The 24,618-nt window shown below is 40.1% G+C and overlaps 2 protein-coding genes across 2 annotated transcripts; one reads left to right on the top strand and one right to left on the bottom strand.

Moving 5' to 3' along the window:
* The first annotated feature begins 3,003 nt into the window (after positions 1–3,003).
* LOC307014414 (heparan sulfate glucosamine 3-O-sulfotransferase 6-like) lies at positions 3,004–16,995 on the top strand. The gene is made up of 2 exons (XM_079642291.1): positions 3,004–3,714; positions 15,573–16,995. Exons 1-2 carry the CDS (start codon positions 3,188–3,190, stop codon positions 16,189–16,191), a joined length of 1,146 nt encoding a protein of 381 aa, XP_079498417.1. The 5' UTR covers positions 3,004–3,187; the 3' UTR covers positions 16,192–16,995.
* Positions 16,996–23,317: 6,322 nt separating this feature from the next.
* fahd1 (fumarylacetoacetate hydrolase domain containing 1) lies at positions 23,318–24,502 on the bottom strand. Its single transcript, XM_079642607.1, has one exon. The coding sequence runs from the start codon at positions 24,337–24,339 to the stop codon at positions 23,677–23,679; it is 663 nt and encodes a 220-aa protein (XP_079498733.1). The 5' UTR covers positions 24,340–24,502; the 3' UTR covers positions 23,318–23,676.
* Positions 24,503–24,618: the final 116 nt, after the last annotated feature.

Genomic DNA, 24,618 nt, shown 5'->3' on the forward strand with positions numbered 1-24,618 from the left:
ACTGTTTAATGCTTTCAAGGCCGTTGAAGCTGTTGTATAAGCTCCAAACATTCCCTCTTCTCAGATCTTTAGTACATTCATCCCTTCAGTGATGTCTCTATAAAGCTGCAGGGCAAGACTGCGAGTCAGGAAGTCCTCCTGGAGGCGAAAAAGATGGATGCACCTGTGTGAAGGTAGTGAGACGCGAGGGATCGAGGGTGGGAGGAGAAGAGGAAGATCATTGTGTGTGGACTGAGAGATCAGAGTGTTTTTTTTGTTCTGTCCTCTGTCTCATGTCCATCTATCATGCTTACTGACTTTACTTATGTCTGCAGATGAAAGTTTGGGAAGGCTCCAGGAGAAGGGTGGGGCCTCACAGTTGCTTTGTTCTTGGCTTTTGTATTCAGTGAGCCTCCCCACCTGAGGGCCCGTTCATTGAGCATCTAACATACAGCAGAGCGTTTGTTTGACATCTTTTATTTCTTCAAAGGAGATGTACTTCAGACACCACAATGTGATCATTAAACTGGATTGTTTCGGGATAATGACCACATCACTGCATAGAAAACCAGAACCAAACAGCAGGCATATTCTCTGATATACATACATCTTCAATCTGGAGTACATTATCTGTAAATATCTAATTCCAGAGACAGTAGAAAGGAAACTACAGCCATACCTCTGCACCGCTAAATGAGTATATCCCGGGCGGTGGTTTCAAAGATCTGTCATGAAGGCTTTAAGAAGATTCTCCCCGGTATCTTGCGGCTATCGCAAATGGTCGACAGCTTCTTCCTGATACTGGAAATTACCAAATGAGAGTGGAACATTCTGCTTTTGCTGAGGAGGATTTGTAATTTGCTGTAATGGCTGACACATGTATACGCCATCAGCCGGCCTCTGGAAATCTCTATCAGTGATCACACAGGGAAGCACCTGAAGGGACAGCAGATGTAAATGTAGTCTGGACACGCATTCATAAATGCACACACATGAATGCGAGTAAAATAAATAAAGATTTCGAGATACGCACACAAATACATCAACAGAGAGATATTATCCAACCGCAATCCTATACATACAGGCACAGTTCACAACTTAAATGTCGTATTTGTTTCCCCAACACTGCTGCTCCCTGTTTGTTTCTTTAATCTCACTGTTTATATTTCTGAGTCCAAACCTGTCAGGGTAACTCCAACTAGAGCAATTAGCGTGAGGGAAAAGCAAATAAAATGTCTTGATGAAAGCAGAGCCTGGATCCTGACCTCATTCTGACTGAATCTGCCGCTAGTCCGCAGACAGTCATTTCCAAAGCTGTGAATTCCTCAGAGCCAGGCTGGCCTCACGTTGGATGGATTTACAATGGCTGTTTGTGCTCCAAAACATATCATTATTCTATATTTGCCTGGCTCATGTCGGAATCCGCAGAGACCTTTGTTTTGGAACTTTCTTCTTTTAAACCGGTTTTACATCGTAGTTGCATATTACATTAACATTTTTGAATGTACTTTATTTAAACTATTCTCGGAATCAATTTTCTCATAACTGAAGAAAATCAAGTGACTAAGCGTATGGTATGCAGCAATATTTAGTCTTTATGTGCCAGACTATTTCACATTTTGGGACCAGTTACTTCCACTAACTTTCTGACACTTGCTAAAGATGGTCCATCACATAACCCTGTAAAAACTGACAGTTTAATTTATTGACTTTGCTTATTTAACAATGGGAAAACAAAGTGTTAAAAAGTGAGCTTTTAAGTTGCTAGTTTGTGGATTTTGTAATCTTTGGATGGATCCAGGTTTGCTGTTCACCCTTGTTTCCAGTTTTTGTGCTAAGCTAAGTTAGCCTTCATATTCACTATCCAGACAGGAGCGTGCTATCAATGTCTAACTTTTAAGTGTCTTTAACCAAGCAATTTCTATTTTCTCTGAGGACATAGGAAGAGAGGTGAATAAAGATAACAAATAAACTCCTCAATCAGCCAACACAGTAAGTTTGCCAAATTCATTTACTATCTCTGTCTGAAACCTACTGCCCAAGGGGCTGAGGGTGTGTCAGTGTGTGTGCACCTCTTTCTCAGACAGATTATAACTTCACCTTTACCTCTCCTCGCTCTCTTTCCATCCCCTCATCCATTCTAACAGCCGCTTGGTGTGTGAGTCAGGTTCAAAGTCTGAACTCCATCTCAGGTTCAACATCCATCTCTTTGCCAGAAGAAACTTTATACCTGTTGCAGCTTCACAGAGTCGGGGGAACATCCCGGTGCTGATCCTTCCTGTTCAACCCCTAAGGTGCCACACTCAGCCTCACATACTGTATTTATGGGACGGAGCAGTCGCAGGGCCCCCCTCATGCTTCGAGCCTATTGTTTTTTAGGTTTGTGTCGGCAGACTTGTCACCGTGTCGGTTATGTGTTTGGCTCAGTGTTGAGTCTCAGGGTGCAGGTGGAGTACAAGAGGTTTTGGATATACATCCTCAGGGCTTCTCTTATTCACAGAGATCTATCATATTGGTTCAAAGGGGTACGGATTTTCCTGAGTGGGGTCAGCTTACATTTGTAAAACAGTGATGTGCCTAGTTTATAATACAAAAAAAAGCTATTATTTTTTTATTTTGGAAAGTTCCCTGAAAATATATCACATAACTTTAGGCATATGTAAATTAAACAGATCACAAATAATAAAAAAGCAAGTGGATTCTGTTCGATGGTTTATGGTAACAATGCGTAATCTACATTGAGTTATAAATAAAACATATTTGATTATGTTTACTATGTGGAAATAAACACACCGGAGCCTCTGTATGAAGTTTATGTCCCCATGAGGCATGTTTATCTATAGCTTGAGAAGGGAGGGGTGGAGACGTGTAGAAAAGGGCGTAGGAGAGGCAGAGGAGAAACCTTGAATGAGAAATTAGTAGACCTCACAGCAGCCTGGAAGTCTCATCTGACTGCAAATAAACGAGCCATGTTTAATGAGAAAACTTCCTTTATTTACAAGGAATCATTTAGTCTTTTCTGACTAAAAGAGACAAAGATTATGAGGATATTTTTTCGACAAATCCATCAACTTTTCAATGTGATGCCTCACTTTTACGCAACAGGTTCTTAAAGATAAATGTCACTGTGTCAACTCCGATCAATGTAGGAAAAAGATGCGATGCTGTCCCCGTTTTGGACCTTTGGCACCGAGCAGGAGATCAACTCATGGGATGTAGTGGATGCAGAGTCAGGTTCAACTTTGGCAAGGTGCTCTCCAAAGTCTCGGTGTTTTTTACCATGGTCCTGATCTTCACCTACTTCTTCTACTGCCTCACCGGATTCTGTGATTCGGCTCCGAGGACTTTATACCGCCAACAAGTATCAGACTATGACGCTCTGGACGATCATCGCCGCGTTTTGGACGAGCTGCGACCATCTCCCCGTCTCCTCCCGGACGCGGAGTCTCAGCGGAACCGCTCAGGCTCCGCGGACGCAGAGCAGGTGGACACACCCGGACAGTTTCCGCAACACATGTCGGAGAGTGCAAACGAGGAGAGCGCACAGAGCAACGGCATCCCCGTGTCCAACACTTTCGGCACCAAAAGGTTTCCGCAGGCGATTATAATCGGCGTGAAGAAAGGAGGAACCCGCGCCCTGCTGGAGTTTCTCCGCATCCACCCGGACGTGAGAGCGGTCGGTGCGGAGCCTCACTTCTTCGACAGGTTTTATGATAAAGGACTGGAGTGGTACAGGTGAGCAACACACAAACAAACACTCACGCAAGTTTAGGTTGCCTTTTAGCTCAAGAGTGTTTGCAAAAAAAATGACACTTGCAGGAACTTTTAACACCTGTCATTTAAGATTAAACATTTAAAAGCTTTATTGCCAAATGCACAGTAGCTAGTGCATTTATGGCAATGAAAGAAAGTCCCAGGCAACATAAATAAGACATAGAAAAATAGTGCCAAAAGAAACAGAATATAAATAAAATAGTCGAAGAGAATGTTGAAAGTGACCAATAACTAAAATAGAGCATGTTACTAAGTAATTATGTCCTTTGAGCCCCAAAAGGATTGTGCCAAGTTTCTCTAGAATACAGCTCTGGACAGACAGTGCAGGATGATGTATTGCAGGGTTAAGGGTCAGATGAGCAGTAGTGTCACCTGTGCACAAGTGCTGATGTGTCCTGTCAATAGACTGGACAGCCATGCCTGTCTGATATATTCAGATCACCATAAGCCAATACTCTCCCTGCATGCTGCACTGTAAATCAAAAGGGGTCTCAGAGGAGCATTTCATCATCTTGACAGCCATATAAACATTATTTATACCCTTCAATATGACATCTTGTATTAACACTTCCACTGTATCCTGACTGGAAGTCATGCAGTGAGATGTTTTGCACATACTGTGTAAAGGATATAAAACCTGATATTTTGAATTATGTTGATCTTTGCTGCGAGTCACGATGATTTTGCCCATAATATTTCATCAGCTACTGTCGCAGCAACAGCAGCTAATTTGGGGGGACCAGGCCAACCAGATATATAATTTGGGTGTAGTTAAGGTCCTAAAGAAGGATTTAGGTCGGGTTGAAGCTGATTCTGATAATCTCCAGATTTTTACAAGCTCCCGAGAAATCCCACTTTTCCTCAAACTCGTGACAAGTCTCAGAAAACTATTTCCGACCTGTGAGAATAAAATTAAAGCATCTATGAGGAGAGAGCTATAGGTTTGACAGTCAGAAGAGTGCTGATAAATAAGCACTTTGATAGCACGATGGTTCTAGAAACGCTAAGGTGTAATTCAATCTTCTCTTGGCCTTTTTCCATCCCCCTTAGCTGTCTTTTAACTGCAAACATGAGGACACATGGAAACACTTTCACCACTGATCATTTTATCATGCTGCTAAGCTTCCTCTCTGTTTTCCTCAGTGCACAAACATGCATATCCACAGCTCCTCTGCTTTAATCCATCTCTCTCCTTTATTTCCACCTTCTCACCACTCTTCCTCTTTTTCCTTTTTTTTGCCAGCTTCACTCTCACTTACTTCCTTTAAGTGTAGAGGATGTCTTTATGTGGAAATACCTGTGGCAGACCTTGTGTTTCCAGGGCATGTTTTACGTGATTTTCTGTGTGTTTTAATTAGCGTGACTGGTGCTGTAAAGCTGTTACGCTTTAATGCTTTAGTTTTGTTAGTGCTGTAACACGGCAGCGACAACAAAATGGTCTGTGAAAGTTAGATTGGTCATAATCAGGGTTGCATCTTATAATTCAAGCCCAAGGTGACTCATTCAAATTTCTTTTAAAAGTAATTCAATTTGGTATCATATATGACAAAGAAAAGCAACTGATCCTTAGATGACAAGCTGGAACCAGCAAAAGTGTTTCATTCTGTGATTACAAAATGAACTGATTATCAAAATAGATGCTTTTGCAGTTTATTTTCTGCTTATGTAAACAGTTATTCAAATAATCGTACATATAGGCAAAAGTATTTGACAATTGAAAACCCAGATAGTCCAAGTAAAATCAGTTATGAATCTACTTTAAAAACATTAGCTGTTTTCTACCTTTTAATACACTAGATGCTGAAGGTAGAGTAGAGTTGGAGGGATTATCACAACAAAAGCGACAGCAGCAACATGATCCCAGTTGAAATCACTGAAAGATAATTCCCTTGCTGTCACTGAATCTCAGAAATTCTGGAAAACATGTTTTCTGTTAACCGCAGTGGCCTCCTGAGAAGCTGGACATTTTTGAGCTCGGTGGTGTTTGTGTGTATTTGCCAGTGACAGCAAGAGCTCATCCAAGTGGAAAAAACAAGCCCGCCTCACCTGACTGTCAGTGAACAGCGGGTGAACTCACTGTCACATCTGGAAGCTAAACGCACACGCACGCACGCACGCACACACACACGCACGCACACACACACACACACACGCGCGCGCGCGCACACACACACACTCACACACACACACACACACACACACACACACACACACACACACACACACACACACACACACACACACACACACACAGTACGATATCAGGCTGCTGTGTATGACAGGCTCTGAAAAGCAACCCTGAGCTTTGACATTTTATCTTGTTGAAGTTCTCCGCTTCATCTGCAGCTCTCGGGTCAACAGGATCATATTTCAGCTATGCATATAGATGTAAATATTTCACTGGATCATTACTTTAATCTTAGTATAGTACGAATGAACGTACATTGTCATATTACTATTGATTCTCCTTTTTAATATACAATGGTCAATATAATTATTTTTTTCAAATGCTTCCAAATCAGATTTTTTTTAATCATTTGGAAGACAAGTCATAATAAATAATAAAGACCAATGCAGAGAACACCTTACTTTAGGATCTGACAGCAAGTTGTATACAGGGATACTCCACCTGCTTCCACATATCTTGAATGGAGGAAATAACCAAAACTATAGGATATTTGCAGAAGGATGAGAGTCCTGCAGGGCAGTATACTGTTTTCAGATCTCCGTGCTGGAGACACTTCACAGTTGCAGCAATTTGGTTGTGTGCATGTTGTTCCAAGAGCTTTGTACTCTCCGAGACAAACCAAGACCTCGTTCATGTATGTTTTCCATTGCTTTTGTCTTGAGTGATCCAGTCAGTCCTTGATCTCTCCACTCAGCCTGTATGTCCCTCCCTGTCCCTCCTTTGCATGTGTTTGCATACGAGCCTGTTACGGGAATGGAAAAGCCACAAATAGTGCTTTCAGAATGATGCAAAGATTTAATGAATGTCTGTGTCGTTTTATAAAGGGGACTTCATCCGATGATGGGTTTCATATGGGACTTGAGAACCACCGCATAAAGCAGAAAACCTCAGTTTTCCATGGCACAATGGTTGTGATTGTCACATATTTGTCATCATGATCTGGGCAGGGATGAGTAACAGACATATACAGTCCATGGTAACAGACAGACTTTTTATTTTTGTATCTTCAGTTCCTTTATAACATTATAATGAGAACATTTATTGTCGTTTTTGTCTTGCAGCAGAACACGCTTTTTAAAAAAGAGATTAGCCCTATTCAGTCAAAGAGCTTTATTTTAAGAATAACTCTATGTATTTTACATTTTAAAAAAAGCATTTCTTTATTCTTGATTCAAGAAAAACACCAGTCCACAAGTTCCATCAATACTTTGAAAGCTTGTCAATTGCCTGACCTACAGTCTTGACACCAAAGGCCATGTCCGATCGGATTGCCATTAACATGTAGTATAAATCTTCTGAGGGCAGCAGCACAAGGGCAAGTAGAAACGACAGCACAGCTAAAATCACATCGACTCTTAAGGAGACATATGTTTTTAAGAATAAGGATATGATGTGATGACAACAGATGATTTTTAAATGGTATCAGGTCAGTCTTTAAGAAAATGCATGGATACATTTTTTAGATCAAAAAGCTAATAATGTTTAAAAAATAGAAGATCTTCCTCATGCTTTTACTTACTTACTATCTATACAATATAATATAATGAAAGTAATAATACAAATGGACATTTTTGCTTTAGTTGATATTTGCACAGAATAGAGAAACACTTTTGCAGTTAGATTACTTAAGTGTGTTGTCATGTAATTTGTCAGTGTACTATGCTTACGACTGGTACTGATTGACCTTTACATTTCTGTAGTTTAGTTCTGTTTATAGGCTGGTAGGAGAAACAGTGCTTTATTTCACCATAGATTCATGTGAAAACTGCATGCAAGCATGTTTAATTTCAGTATTTTCTAGGCCGGATTCAAACACTTGCCATGTCAGTTTTGATATTTGACATTTGAAATGTTGAAAGTGGACTCTAATGCGGAACGTTTTCCAGAGTGTGGGTGATTTTCCCAACACCTCATTCTGTGTCCAAACCCGGAGGCCATTAGTGACAGAGGCTGAACACGACTGATTGGTGTAACAGATCAGGAAGTGGTTTCTGTAGTGTTGAGTTGTATTGTGTTTTAATGGTGGTGGGTTTCGGCTGTGGTTGGGTTGAGATGGTGTTATGGGGTTTGAGAAGGCCCACGCTCACACCCCATATGGTGGGAATTATAATAATTTGAGGCGCATTGTGGTGCACTTTGGGGCGCCTTAAAAATCTTTCAGTCGTGCCGTTTTAGCTCAGGACTGCAGTTAGCTTTTGAAAAATGGGCCTACTTTGTGTCACTTGGCCAAAATGTAATTTTTCAGATACTTGGTAGTCATGCTCAGTTGCAATGCCATTTCCAGAGAAGAATAACACAAGTTGGAAAACAGATGGGAGTCAATCATAATGTCTGTTAAGCATCAGGCTATTATCATTACAAGGACTGGGTATTATTATCTTTTCTCGGGCATATTTGTGTCCCTTGCATCAAAAGTAGTATCAAACTTAATCCAATATTTTATTAAGATATGATAAATAAGACCTTTGTAAAAAAGAAATTCCTCAATGTGAGGTTTTAAATAAACTTATTGTTTTGGTATTGGCAGAGGTATTACATATTCTGAAAACCATGCCTGATCAACATTTTTACCCTGTTAAATATCACTGTGAGGCCTACTTTGCCAAATGCTGAATCCATTACTGATTACCACCAAAGCACACTGACTTCCTGTTAAGTCTTTTAATTATGACTGGATGCTAACATGCCATACAGTCATTAATTAGCCATTGACCAACAAAAGGTAATTTATTATATGGAAAGGCCCACACACACATGTGCATAATTTTACCCCCTACCCACCCACCATCTCTCACACACACATTTCCAAACTCATTGCAATGGTATCCTGCTGTTAACCACCAAAGATGAAAATGTAAAACACTGTAGTCTCTGTGGGAGTGTATAGAACTTCAGCTAACCTCCTGCCGAGAAAACCCTCCTCTACCTCCATTACTCCATCATTATTCATAGGAAAGACATCTTCTGATAACAATGTATTTAAAAGCTGTGGGTGGCAGCAGTCTTTCTGCCAGTCATGTGGTTTCCCAGAGGGGCCTAACCAACCACTTCCTCTCGTTGCCTATGGAGAGAGGTGATGGGTGTGTCTGCAAAAGCGCCGGAAATTCACCTCCAGGCTGACACATGCATCTCGTTTTTAGTTTTTTTGTGTTGACTTATCACTTATCACAGCTCTTGTTCACACTTGGTGACTAGCTGCTGTACAATATTGTTTTTAATGTTTTGTCTCACTGTCAAGCACATCCTTAGGCAATATTTGGGTTTAACACAAGTCAATTTGTCTTTCTTTCCAACTTTGCCGTCCATGAAACTCAGAGGCCTCGTCGCTTGCTCAGGTTTCTGTTTAGACAAAGAATATGTAGACAGCATGGCGGCAGTCTTCCTTATAATCCCAAGTACAATGACATGCTCTTGTGTGTTCAGGGTCTTGAGTTGTATCTTATCAACATGTGTCATATGGGTTTATGGTTTGTCATTGCAGTGCACCAAGGTTATAATTAAAGCAGAAGTTTGAGATGGGAAATACAATTATTACATTTCTTGCTGAGAATATCAGCACCATAGTCCTTTCGGTCTATTCATATCAAGCTAATGTCAGCAGGCCTATAGCTTAGCTTAGTTTAGCACACTAGAAACAGCTTGCTAGCTCTGTCAAAACATAAGAAAAGTTCACTTATTAACATGTTACATATTCTTTGTATAATCGACTTTTTGTTAACTTTAGGAATTTACTTTCTGAATGTTAGGTAGATCAGTATTTTGTTGAACATTTGTTGTTGTTTTGTGGTCAGAGGAGAATAACAGCAGATGTTTCAACCAGGCATGAAGGCGTAAATCTGGGGTTCCCACACATCCTGAAATGCTTAGCTGTCCCTGGCCCGGAGGCTCCTTCAGTCACCCTCTGAGCACAGCAGCACTGCTGGGAAATGTTTTCCTTCAGTTTGTTGTTTGTGTTCCTTCTCATATATTTACGGCCTTGACTTTCCACTGACTCATTAATTGGCTTTTTAGCTCTGAAGGTGTTTGGACGTAGAGACGTCTGCCAGAGCTAACGTCTTTAGCCTTTAGCAAGTCAGCATTAGCCTAAATTGTCCAGTGACTGAATATTACTACCATTGGAAATGTATATCATTTTTGTTTTGATGATAATTGGATCTTTTGGGGATCTTTTAATCATTTATTCTTTCTTGCCAGAATGCCTTTTATTAGTGCGCTAAATGGGATCAATTTGCAGTACTTCAGCGGGAGAACCCATAATCTCGGGGGCAGGAAGTCTCTTGGCCACATCCTTGTTTCCAGGGTTAGTATTTAATCTTCTGATCCAGACAGCCTCGAACATATCAGTAGTGTAATCGGCAGTGTAGCACTCCAGGGAGGAAAAGTGCTACATCCTTAAAGCAGCAGGGAGTTCCAGACTAATGTGGCTAGCTTTCCAATACTGGGCTAAATAGAAAACATATTTATGCTCTGAGTAACTGTCTTTGCACACCCGTAAACTGAAAGGCCTGTTCCCTTAAGTTAGATGAAATACCTTTATTCGTAAAACATATATAACATAACACTAGATTCACATGCAGGGCAATAAATTAATCATCCCTGATATGTTTACAGTTCCTCCTGACACCACATATAGGAGGAGACTTATGATAGAAAATGGCTATTATTGATCTTCTGATAATGAGACAGATTGTGATGAGGTGGATAGGGACTGAAGGAGAGACGGGGAAAGCCACAATTTATTTATTAAATATTCATGAGAATGGAAAGACAACTTATGGTCAATTACTGAAGTGACAAGTATGTGAAGGAGTGAAGGACAAATAGAGAGGAGTATGGATGAGAGAGGAGAGGACAGAGAGGGAGACGAGCACTCAGTTTCTCATCAGTAAACACTCACACCTTTGCAGCCATATGTGTGTATGGGTACACACACACACACACACACACACACACACACACACACACACACACACACACACACACACACACACACACACACACAGACACACACACACACACACACACACACACACACACACACACACACACACAGTGAACAATCTGTCATATAGAGACAGACTTATTGATTAGACACAGATAAACTGGGGACAGCCAGGCAGCGATAGGCCATTTGCAGCTCTTGTAGTTGGATAATAATCAATTAATGGCCTTTATTGGAGGAATCATTTAATGGGGGTAGATTGAAATGGCTTAACTTTAAGTAGGAGGAAACTCGAAACTTACACAGGAACAAGGAGTCTTTCTTTCCTCCTTGAAACTTGTCTTCATGGAAACTTCACGACAACAAATATACGAGAATTGCATATTTCTTCAAAGTTGCAGCATATTAGAAACACTATAATACAATATTACCTTTTGGTTCCCCTTAAATAGCCTTAATAATCCTATTTCACACTTTCTGACGGTATAATATTTATATTGTGTTTGACCTGGTTACGGCTCTTCACAAAATCTTAGTATCGTGAACATTGATGAAAATACTCAAATCTACTTTATATTTCTTCACCAGCCAACCAAATGGACGTGTTCTAGATGTCCTGTGCATCAGTCGATGGACTTTTTTTTAAATTGATTTCTCAGTCAGTTTTGTAAGTATGGCTCTATACTGGAACAATTAGCTTGGATCTTTCCAAAAGTAAAATGCACCTCTAATCTCATTGAATCTTTATAAAACTTAAGTTTAAAAACAACATGTGTTTTTTTATGAGACTATGAAAATAATTGGGCCAATAAATAGTCCGGTACATAATCCCCCTAAAACCTCAACATTCTGATTTTAGACTTTTGTTTTTGACAGACTGAACAAACTAGATACACACTGTAAATTGCTGGCAGTGGGTTTGAAAGGGGTATCAAGATTTTAATCTCCTGTCAAGAAAGTGAATAAGTGTGTTTTCGAATATGTCAAACTATTTAGTGGACTGAAAAAAGAAAGTCTGTAGATTTCAACAATGTTTTGACTGCACAGCAAGAGCTTGCAATGACTGATGCAGCAGCAGGCTGACCACAGACCAAGTACAGTGTTACCTGTACTTTACCTACGAGCTGCTGCTCCTAACCACGGTCAATCACTGCCTTGTGTGAAAGGTCCCATGTCATGGCCATTTCTACTGATCATAATTCCATTGTTGAGGTCTACTAGAATACATTTATATTGTGCAATTTTCCAAACTCACATTGGTTTCTCATACAGCATCTCTGTAAAGTATGTGTATTCACAGGTAATCACTCTCTGTCCTAAACGGCTTGTTGGAGCTCCTGCCCCCCTCCCTGTGAGCCCAGTGTGCTCTGATTGGTCGGGAAGTTGCGAGGCTCGCTGCTTCGATCTGCTGCAAGGAGTGGACAGGCTTCCGGGTCGGTCATACAGCGAGAACAAGCTAAACTCATCCTGAGCACACATGAACACGCACAGCCGAAGTAAAAACAATAAGTGTTGCTTGATATTGAGTAAGGTTTATAACACTGTGAGAATGGGTCTGCGGAGAGCATTTCTCCGCGATCCCAACTTAGCAGCCCGACGTTTACCCATTTAAACAGTCGTGGTAGATACCTTGTTTGTTTAAACATCATAAATACACAAACAACAATGAATACTTGCAGGTTGTGTACCCGAATCTCCCGCTGGTCCAAACAAAGTAGGAACAGCATCGTCCTTCAGTGCCCTACGCTGTACATATCCGGCATGAATCGCTGAAAGGTTTTGGGAAGCTTTGTTTCGTGAAAGGCTGGCAGAGGGTGTGGCCTCTGGGTATTCACACGTAACAGTACCCAGGAAGTAAATAATGGAAAATGAGAAATCTCCAACGAGGCGTTTTGGGGCAGCATAAACTGTGTTAGAGTTTTACTCGCTACAGGGTGTACTTTGAGGGTTTTTGACTCTGCAGACCGTTTACATGCATAAAAACCTTTATAACACACAAGGGGACGGGTAATAACTGGAAAAGTATGACATGGGCCCTTTAGGCAAGGCAAGGCAAGTTTATTTATATAGCACCTTTCAACACAAGGCAATTCAAGGTGCTTTACAAAAATGAAAGACATTCAGACAAAGGCATTTCAAAACAGTCATTAAAAAGAAAAGATTAAAAAGAAATTACTCTAAGATTTAAAGCTGAGGAAGGTCAGTTTCACCAGCCCCATTTCACTCACACATTAAGGTTTTGCCTATTAGTTCTATCAGCTCTAACATAAAGAAAATGAATATAATGTTGGCTAATGACGGACAAAACTCAAGTTAAGTCAGTGTTTCTACATATTTTAAAATTAGGCTGATTGGATTATTTTGATCAACATCTGGAAACAAACCATGAGTCTAATGGACCACTACTTTATGAATTCTACCATTTGCTTTTCTATAATAATCTAATCAGGGTTTGACCACAGACAATCTCACAAGAACAACTGCCAAAATAGAAATATATTTTTCTTTGACAACTTGATCTATATTCCCTAATGGCCTCTTCTTTGAAATGTGGACTTTGTGCAGACTTTCAATCTGAAATGAATAAAGAGTAAAAGCTCCATTACTTGTTTATTTTATTTGAAGCCACATTAAAGCTCTCTGTTTCCAGTAACATATAAGATGAGTTGATTTAATGAACTACAGACAATTAATTTGCTGTTTTAAACATGGCTAAACATCCATTTGTAATGCGAACTATCAGTTTCTGAAATCACAATTGTGCCTCACGCAGCCCTTTAACACACAATGTGGACTCAGGAACAAACGGTACATCTGACATATGGTTCCCACAATGCCTGTTTGCCAGATAATACTGAAAATGTATAGGACAGAAGATACACACAGAAAGTAAAGAAGAGAATAAACTATAGGAACATAGAACAAGTTAAGACATAAGAAAATATGCAAGTAGATTTGCCAATATTGGTTTGGATTAAAGATGAATATCTGTTGGATTACTATGCAAAATAGATCTCTGCAATAAAGTAACACATAACTCAACTTGTGCGTTTTCACTGCCGTATTCTTCACAACATCATTGCAGCCATATGTTCAACACATAGCTGAGCTCAGCAGTTTGCCATACTGGTTGCACTTCCTGAGTTTGGTCTGTTTGGGTCCTTGTAGGAACCCGTAGGGGAGGAAAGGGTTACGAGAAGAGGGGTACTTTGCTCTTGCAGGAAGAAAGGAGGGGAGTGAAAATCTGTAGGAAATTGCCATTAAGTGGTTCTTGAGGCTTTGTGGTTTGACTCATCAGTGAGTGGATGGTCCTGAGTGAGGCTCAGATGGGCTGGCCCTGCTGCATAAACACACTACAGTGCACAAACCTTTAATCACACAGAGCAGAGAAGCGTGCTTTAATGTTAAGCATATCTAATGTGTTTACCTTCGTCAGTTTGTACCACGCATTTGATTAAATGGGCATACTCTAATAGTGCGATTTCAAAAAACGCAGAGCCTTTGTAGTTAAGTGGTACGGCATCTTTTTACCTCAACATCCCAGATTTTCCAGCTTTGGAACCTATACAGCATTTCACGCTCCTTTCTCTCCCTTCCCCATTTGGGCAAGCAGAAAATGTTCAAAAAAGTATTTGTACAACTGACACTTTTTTGAATGAATTAATATTTTTTTATTAACAAATTGGTCAAATGTTTTTTTGTAATGGAATGGGGTTACTAATCATACTGATAGACTCAAACTGAATTATCAACAAACTCTGAAGTTCCTCTCGGTTCCACAGAGTGTTTCAGTGTCTTTTAGTTAATTGTCTTGACAACTTTACTCTTTTGGTTTACTCTTGCCAGAAGAATTGTTACCAGGTGTAGCAGGCGGCTATTTTTATCCAAAAGCTCTTACAAACCAACTGTATACTTCCTGCCTCGCGGCAAACGGCAGAAAAGGCAAAATTAACAATGAGCTGGTGAACATAGTGGAGCAGTTAGTGTAATATATTCCCACATAAATTGTTGGAAACCAAAAACAGAGCTTTAAGGAGAGTAACATTTGGATTCTCAAACAAATAGATGCTAATTTATTTGGCCATGGTAATATAGCAGTGTTGTGTTTATAGCTTATTCCGCTAACCCAAGTAGCATAAATAATTGTAATAAATGAATAATTCTTTAGAAAAGCACCACATATGTTGCAGCACAACCAACTGTTGGGGGAATATTTTCCAAGGTCCATAGCTTTGACCCAGTTTATCAGTTCAAACTGTCCTGACTGAGCACACGCACCTGTAACCTTGGCTGCTGTGCTCTCAGTGTTCTGTCTCCCTGCTCCTGCCTGTTGGCGTCAGCTGATAGAGGTGTTATGATTCTATCTTGTTATGCACAATGTTGATTATTCTCTCTGAACTAGCTAAATACATGGGTCTGGGGTAGAGTTCTTCAGAATTGACACGGCAACTCTCCCGTGAAGTCAGAGCCTCTGACTGTGTGACTTGTGATGTGAATTCTCCGGCCGTAATAAACCATCAGTGTTTGACATCAAAGCTTCTGCTCTTCCCGTGTCTCCTTCATGAGTCGGTCCCACTGCATTGATACACAGAAGTTTCTCCCAAACCAACCAAACTTTGTAATTGTGACAGCTATATTTTCAGTGTGAAACCGAATTTTGTGTCTGACAAGTATCTTCTTTTCATTTAGGAACCTGATGCCTCGGACGCTGGACGGCCAAATCACTATGGAGAAAACACCCAGCTACTTTGTCACAAAAGAGGCTCCTAGCCGTGTCTGCACTATGAACTGCCAAACCAAGCTCATTGTGGTGGTCAGAGATCCCGTGACGAGGGCTGTTTCTGACTACACCCAGACACTGTCCAAGAACCCAGGCCTTCCATCCTTCCAGAGCCTGGCTTTAAAAAACTCCACCACAGGTCTGATTGACACCACGTGGAGCGCTGTGCGCATCGGCCTCTACGCCAAACATCTGGAGAACTGGCTTCAGCACTTCCCCTTGTCTAGTTTTTTGTTTGTTAGCGGAGAGCGGCTGGTGTCTGATCCAGCTGGGGAGATGGGCCGTGTTCAGGACTTCCTGGGTCTGAAAAGGGTTGTTTCAGACAAACACTTCTACTTCAACCAGACAAAAGGTTTTCCCTGCTTGAAGAAGCCTGAGGGGAGCAGTAGACCTCGCTGCCTTGGTAAGTCTAAGGGCAGACCCCATCCCCAAATCCCCTCCGAGGTCCTGCAGAGGCTCAGAGACTTTTACAGGCCCTTCAACCACCGTTTCTACCAGATGAGTGGACAAGACTTTGGCTGGGAATGAACAAGGAGATTCCTATCAGAAAAAATGTCTGTTTAAATGACTAAGGTTTTCAGGGATGCGGTACAGGAATGCAAAGTCCACAAACTTAATTCTGCGTGGATTCAACGTGACAAGCAACCTATGAACTGTGACTGTTGTGTTGTAGAGTAGAAGCCGACGTGAACACAGAGCTGCCAATATGGAAGTTACACACATGGCTTTGTTTTTAAACTATTAAACTATAGACTAAACTAAAGAGCAAAGTGTGTACCAAGGGGGGAAAAGACATTCCCTTTGAAAATCATTTTTGATTTTGATCAAATAAGCTGATATTTATAGTTTCTGTTGATTTGAAAAACAACAGTTACAGTTTTTTTTATTGAATAAATGTATTTATTTTGCGACAAGGCCAGACATAAAACTGAATATGTTTTTATTGACAGGACATAGTAAAAAAAATGTCATACGCCATGATTAACCACTATGTCTTCTTAATTATAAGCAGTGTTACTTTGACTGCATTTATATTTTCATTACATTTGCTGTTTCCAAATGTCTTTTAAAATGTTACATGTCTTATGTTGATGTTGCAGGGTGTTTCTCTGTACATTACAGTTGATATCTCAATAATACCTCATCTGTAAATATCAAACGTGTTAAGAAACCACACATACATTCATTCCATTTGTAGACATATGTAGATAGTTTGTCCTCAAAGCCACACACATTTTAATTGCATTGGCAGTAACCACTCCGCTGTTGCTTAAAATAAAAATACTGTTTTGATCTGTGATTATCTTTGAACCAATTAAAACTCCATATATAAAGTACACAAAGCACAGTGGTGTCTATTAAACTTTTTTTCTGACTCTGATCTTTTGTTTCATATAGTAACTTTTTTTTTGACATGACATCAAATGTTTCCTCATTTTTATATTATGCAGTACTGTAATGGAAAACTGAGGCTGTTAGTTTAAAGGCTTGTAGAAGACCGATTTATATTTGCCCTTTCAACAGTAATCCAGTAAACCGTCATAATAAAAACTAAAACTAAAAGACCTAAGAGCAGAAGTGTGAGAAATGGATAAAACAGGTATTAGCATGTCCGCCAACTAGCCACCTACAATAATCTACTTTCCACAAAAGTAGAACTTCACTCGGGGAGCGCAAAACCTTGCTAGCCCAGCAAAGTGAAAAATTAAGAAGACACTTTAAAAAATGTAAACTGTAAGATTATCAATCAGAGAGGGTTGTGTTTGAACAAAATAACACTGTATTGTGAGCCAACGTTAGCTGAATTTGCTAGCAACATCTAACGCTAGGAACAGAAAGCTTGACAGGCATATAAACGGTAACTATAGGGCGCAGGCATAATGAATGCTTAGTTTTTCTACGGTTACCCTGTTATTGCTGCCACAACCAAATGTATATCTCTCTCTCTCTTTCTGTAGTTCTGTTCCCCACACTTCATTTGTACGCTATTCTCAAACTTTAGTTCCTTCAATGGAGAACTGCCTCTCTTCCTCTCTCTCACTGCTTTCCCTTTGCCACTTCCACACAGTTAGACCAAATGTACAGTCTGAGGCCAGTATGCTACTGGGCCCTTTAATTATGAAAGATGTCCTCTCTTCTTCCTCTCTGAAATCTTCTCTTTCATCGTACACTATCCTGTTAGGAAGAAGAACATTTGCTCTGGTGGAACAACCAAAAAAGGAGCTTAAGATCTGAGCAATTACTGGTCAAATGTTTCTATGCTGATGTTTTTTTTTTTAACAATGCATGAAAATACGTCTGACATTGGCTTGCATTCAGTAATAGGCCAAAGCAAAAAAGATTAAATCAAAGCCATTGACATTGAGCTTGGATTTTGGAAATGCGGCTTCTTGCATTAGCATGCTCTTGCGTGTCTTCGTGCAACACGCAGGCACGCACGCACGCACGCACACTCACTCTCTATTCATCTTGCCTCCTCCCGTTGCCTATCCAAGTCATTATTTCTGTCACATTCACTCACTGTTTTATATGTCTGGCATCAGTTTTTAGAGAGCCTTGCTAAAAATTTAAATGTGCTTGCCTCACTTCATCTGTGCCAACCTGTATTACTGCATTCACAGTGATAGCTGCCTATTCACCGTGCCAGCCCAGCAGCCGGCATTAAAGATAACCAATTTCCCATTCTGCCATCTGCAAAATACATTAGTAGCAATGTAAGCAGGACAAGCCCAGTCGTTTAGTCTCATTAAATCAGCAGAACATTCGGCATAATCTAGGGTTGTCACTAAACACTGGTAATGATGTGATAAATTCGATTGAGGTAAAGGAAAGAGAAAGGAAAATAGTGGAATGACAGTGATAAAAGCGAGATGGGAAGATGAGCGTTGGAATTCATCCAAATGAGCTACTACACATGTAATAAATCATAACTTCATCAAACTCTCTATTTGCTGTATTAGTATGAGCTCATGAACAGCCAGCCTGTTGTGGATCCCACAGGAATTTGTAGACACCACCAGCACTTGGTCATGTTTTATTACTCAATCATCATTATAGGTGTATGGCAATTCACAAAATTGTAAATGTAACTGAGTTGAGTAAAGGGTTGTCACAGGCTTGCTACAAGACATCCTCACTGGGCTTAATAACCACAGCAATGCATTGTTTATCATATTTTCAGCAAAAAACATATATAATTGTTTTAACATTCTGGACTGGTCATAAACCAAAAGTAGTTAGGTTGCAATTACAAGAGAATGCAACAAGAAAAAAAGTCACATTTTAAAGTTAAGGTTTCGTTTTGAACACAAACAAACAACTTCCGAGGTTCAGACAACAAAACTACCTGGTTTGGTTTAGGAAAAGAGTAATGTTTACATTTAAATAACCACATTTGTTAAGTAGAAGTAACATTTTACATTGTGTACACAAAGACAACAACACATTGTTAGTTTCACAGGGGACTACTGTAACAGCGAAACACCCAAACATGTTTCACTGCTTGGTAAAAGTAGTCCTGTGTTTTGAGTCCCATCCCTCCAGATGGGTAATTACATCTGGAGGTCTGATAATTCAAATTTAACAGGATGATAACACTCTGATTTGGTGGTTACATATACATTAGGCCAAAGCCTAGATTTAACTGAAGTAAAACAGTGATTTCAGACTCAAGTCCACCGCTACACAAACCCTAAATGAGAGAAATTCAATATATACTTCTGAATGTTTGTTTGAACTATAGGTTTTCTGTATTACAAATACTCCAAACATCTAAACTGAAATTACAGCTCTTCACTTCTCATGGGCAAAGCAATTTGTTTAGCTTTGGCTGGCATGCAGCTTCCAAGGATTTGAGCCCATAATTTAATGCATGCCATCAATTCCTAGCAGTGCAGATATGTTTGCATAAGTAAAATTGCCCAATGTGGATTGAGTTTCAAGCCACTGTGACTATTAGAGATTAGACGTGATGAGGGATGTATATTTGGTGCGGTGACTCAAATTTGGGAATAATGGGCATATGGCAGACTAATCAGAAACACCCTTGAGGGATGGATGAACCACTCTGAAGACTGAGTTGAAGGAAAAGGGGGGCCTGATTTCTATACAACAGATAAATGTAGGATTAGAGTTTAAAAAGTGGTTTCCCTTTGAGGAGACAGAATGAAGACGGTTCATACTGAGGACTCCACACATTTCCCCCCCGTACCGCAGTCTCCTTCGATTCAGGGAAGAAATGCTCGGGGATTTTCTCTCTTCTCTGCGGTTTAGGCCTCACAGCATCTTGTTAAATTGTGACTCCAACTTTAATTGATGAGAGACTAATTTGGGTTAGAGAGATTTTCTAATGCTTATGGTAGCTCATATCAAATTGGGGAACTTTCTAGGGATATGGCGTAAAGGAACTTTTACAATTGGATTTTATAACGTTGTTTTTCTGGAAACGTTACAGTGCATACTTCTTTTTCTATTTTAGACAACAAAATACCAGCCCGAGTCTGCTTTTGGACAGACCTTGATTTTAAAATAGGAACAATCAAAGTTTATAGAGATGCTTGCACTGTTGCCAAATGGATGGAAACCTTTTACACTTAAAAACATAACTGCAGAAATCAAATACAAATAAAATAGCTCTTTTAGAAACATCCTTAACTTTTGGGGAAATGTACACGCATCTGTCTGGTAGAAGCAGGCTTAAATATAATGCTGCATATATGTTCCATGGTACACTATACCACTTTACCTTCCACCTGCATCTTCAAACAAAATGTTAAAACACTGCATGCAGTCAATCACTCTGAATGAAACAGGCTCGCACCTGGCCTTCATGCATGGATTCTTTTCATTTGCCAAAGCACCCATTCATTATTTTACTAAAAAGATTTGCAGCCCTGAAGTTGGCATATAAAACCAAATCACATTTTTGCTCTTGATTTGCTTCATGGTGTTAATAATCCCCAACCAGCCACTTGTTACCTCAGGACTTTAGCTCATTGCACTGTAATTGTTCACATGCAGAAGAAATAGTCAAACTCTGTCAATGATTTGGGAAACGTAGGGTAAAGGCAAGGTGTATCCACTGCCAGCAATGTGATGTCATCCAACTATGCAAACGTGAAGACAGAACAGACACACACAGTAGCACTTAATTTTAAGTCAAATTAATTGCCTGGCTATGTAAGTGCGTGTCTTTTGGATGTGATATGTCATAGTCATCCTGTCTGACTCAATCCTTCCAACGGTTGTGCGTGATGGTGGTTTTATTCTAAGAATGGCCACACTGCCTCACTGTCTGATGACAGTGCAGCACGCAAAGCAAAGGCATCAAGAATGGTCCTTTTCTAAACACACACACATTGCCAAATTGTAAATCATTTTAGCATGTTGGACCTTCTTTCCATAAATTACATGTCAAGAGCTGGTGCTTTTATCCACCAAAAAATGCTCAGGGCAAAGTGTTCTATTTTTCTTATGCCTTTCAGTCATGTAAGAATGGTATGGTGGTGGTATGTGATTTTTTTCAATCATAAAACATACTGTAAGTTAGCTATTTCTTCTTTCAAATTAAATAACCACCTTTTCATATAAAGACTAGCTTTACTGTATTAGAAAAACATGAATTTATTTTCTTATGCTTCATAATTATGCTCCCCTTCTTGATTCATATGAACCGTGGATGTTCATGCCTGTAATCATGTTCAGGTTGTTTTCCATGTGAATCGAAGAGAGTTGCCCCGGTAACCTCAAGCATGATATATTGCTCTCAACTTACTGATGAACTGATGGTTTCTAACTGATGTTTAAACATGTCTTTAGTAATATTTCATGTGGTATATTACATAAGGTGTAAACATGCCACACTATCAAACACTCATCTATCCTTCCTTATCCTCGAAATACCCTTTTTGGTCTATATGTGCACGTGTAATCAGTATGTTAGCAGGCTCACAGCTTTATTTCTGCAAGTATTCATAAACCTGAGCATTAGACAAATACATTTTTTGACTTTAAGGTATTGGATCACGAGAGTTACATGATGCATTTTATTTTAACCTAATTTAATGGCAACCATACAAAACATTTCAAAAGCCACAAATGTCATCCTCATTTTAACTGTAAAAAGTCTGGAAATCAGCAAAGTTATTAAGATTGATCATCTAGCCAATTGCTTTAGATAATAGAAAGTCTACTTTGTTATTTGTTGTTATGAGATATTACCCTCAAGTTTCTCTGTTGCAGTTAGCAGCTGGCTTGATTTGATTTAACAGTTGACATCATTATGTATGAGTTAGATCGGAAGACTGTGGTCTCCACATAATCCCCTCTCCCTTGAAAGCGTCAAATATACCTCCCCAGACTCCCGCTCAATGACAACACACAGCTTCATGTGATGAACGCTTAACCAGAGCTGAGCGTGAGCTTTGAAGCCATTGTTCCAACCTGTGAGTGTGTAATACCTTCAGTCACATGGGGACAATGAACAGTATGATTCATAATCTCATAAAAGACGACACCTGTGTGCACATGCCACACTGCACATGGCTCTAACCCTGTTCTAAAAAACAGGCCACGACTACATTTCCCAGATCCCACATCTAATTGCATCTGTCATAACTGCTCTGGTGATGGACACATATAACCCTGGAGTCCCCTGAAGGCCGGGCTTGGGTCCTGTGAGTCTCAGAGATAGCGTGCCCTTAAGGTGTTGGAAGATGATGTACACTGACTCGGGTTTCAGCAGACTGGCCTGGGACAGGTTGATGGAGGCTCTGATTGATCCTGAAAACAGAGAAGCCTGTGGGAGAATTGTAATTGAACCTGGAACAGATGTTGAACAGGCCAGGAAGAATGTGGCTGTAATGAAGGTACAGCCTAAAAGTCCAAATTAAGCGAGATGAATCAGTTAACCATGCAGTTATATTAAATGGCATTGGCAATGGTAGTCTTTTTGGCATGTTAGATTGTTATCGGCTGCTAGGTAACATTTACTCTGCAGAGGCAACAGGGTTCACTGTGCAGTTAAAACATTTATCAAACTGTAATCCATAAACTTTCTGAGGAAAACATATCTCAGCTAATCCAACACGAAGCACAATGTGTTTTAAATTTAAAAATTAACCACAAACAGCCAGTGCCAAACCCTCAACCCTCCCAAACTCCCGCACCAACATGACTATTTTTCTCAACTTGAACTCAACTGGGATAAACACTACTTCACATTTAAGATTCTGAAGGGAGCACTACATGAATTCAACCTGAGCAACTTTAGGAAATGTCCTTATTATAAAGGACACACTAACCAAATCATAGTAAAGCATAAGCAAAAATACTATTGTTATTAATGTATTTATAATAAAGGTCACGCCCGTTATACTGTATCATTTCCATGCACATTATGGAAGGAAACATCCAACATTTTGAGTTATTAACTATACTCAAGCAGTATTTTAAGGTACTTACCATGTACTACACATTTTCAGTGGAAAATATTGTACTGTTATACTCCAATACATTTAGTAGCAGCTCTAGTTAGGAGTACAATTGCAGAATCTGATTATTAATACAGTACATCATTTATTAATGTTGACATATTATTGTAGACTAAGCTACCCAGCAATTTATAAAGTAGTTCAAAAATAACCATTACTAGCTGTGACATTTAAATGATGTACACTTTAATGCAACAATAATGAGAATACTATGATATGTATTAGGCTGAATTTGCTCTGTCTGCTGTGTTTTAATTTAGATAATTAAGTCTGAAATAGTGACAATTGGTGTTGAATTATTTCCATTTCCCTGGTTTAGGGAGATAATGCAGATCACAGGTAGATTTGTGAGATCATTCAATGTAAATAAACGGTTTACTGTACAAGGCAGCATCAGACATAGTTTGGTGGCACAACACTGCCATCTGCTGACCCACAAATGAAAATAAAGAAATAGTTTACAATCAGGTTGAATCACTCTCTTTTTAAGAGTCAGGGTATTTATTTAGTTTGTTTGTTTCCACTACTTTTCTTGTCTGTCCACTCTGAAGCTCATGGTGACAACGTCCTGGATCCCAGCCTGCAGCTGATCATGCTCCTGCACGGCGGACACTCCTTTAGGGGTCCCGGTCAGGATGAGATCCCCCTCCTCCAGGGTGATGAACTCGCTGATGTAGCTGATGAGATAAGGGATGGAGAAAATCATCTGGGAGGTGCAGCCGTTCTGCCGGAGCTGGTCGTTCACCTTCAGCCACAGGGTCACGTTCCCCGGGTCAGGGATGCGCTCTTTGGGGATGAACTCACTGACGGGACAGGAGGTGTTGAAAGCTTTGGCCCGAGTCCACGGCAGACCCTTGGATTTACACACATCCTGGACGTCCCGGGCTGTCATGTCCAAGCACAGAGCATAGCCTGCAACATGCTCCATGGCAGCGGATTCAGGGATGGCCGTTCCCCCTTTCCCGATCACCACCCCTAACTCCACTTCATGGTGCAGGTTGTTGGAGTACCGGGGTACCAGGATGGAGGAGCCCTCTCTGACATATGCAGAAGGTGGCTTCAGAAACAGGATAGGCTCTGTAGGAATCGCATTTTTCAGCTCTTTGGCATGGTCTGCATAGTTTCTGCCAACACAAATTATCTTTCTCCCCCATTCCCAGAATCGAGATATATTTCGTGCCGTCATTGTGGAGAAACGTGTAGGTTTTCAGCCGCTTTGAGGCTGTCAGAACCAGTGAACCGTCAACTAAACTTTGATCGACCCTGAAACGAGATTTTCTAAACTACGGCAAGACTGAAAGGACATACAGTAAACTCAAAAAAATATTACAGCTGTTAAAACAATGCACTTTAAGGGTATCAGTGCTCAATTATACAATAAGTAGGCTATCATTTATATCTACCCGTTTGTATATTTAAAGAATTATAAGTTAACAACACATATCTAAATAACACATATTTTAGT

Source organism: Notothenia rossii (assembly GCF_949606895.1).
Source record: "Notothenia rossii genome assembly, chromosome: 8".
Taxonomy (NCBI): Eukaryota; Metazoa; Chordata; class Actinopteri; order Perciformes; family Nototheniidae; genus Notothenia; species Notothenia rossii.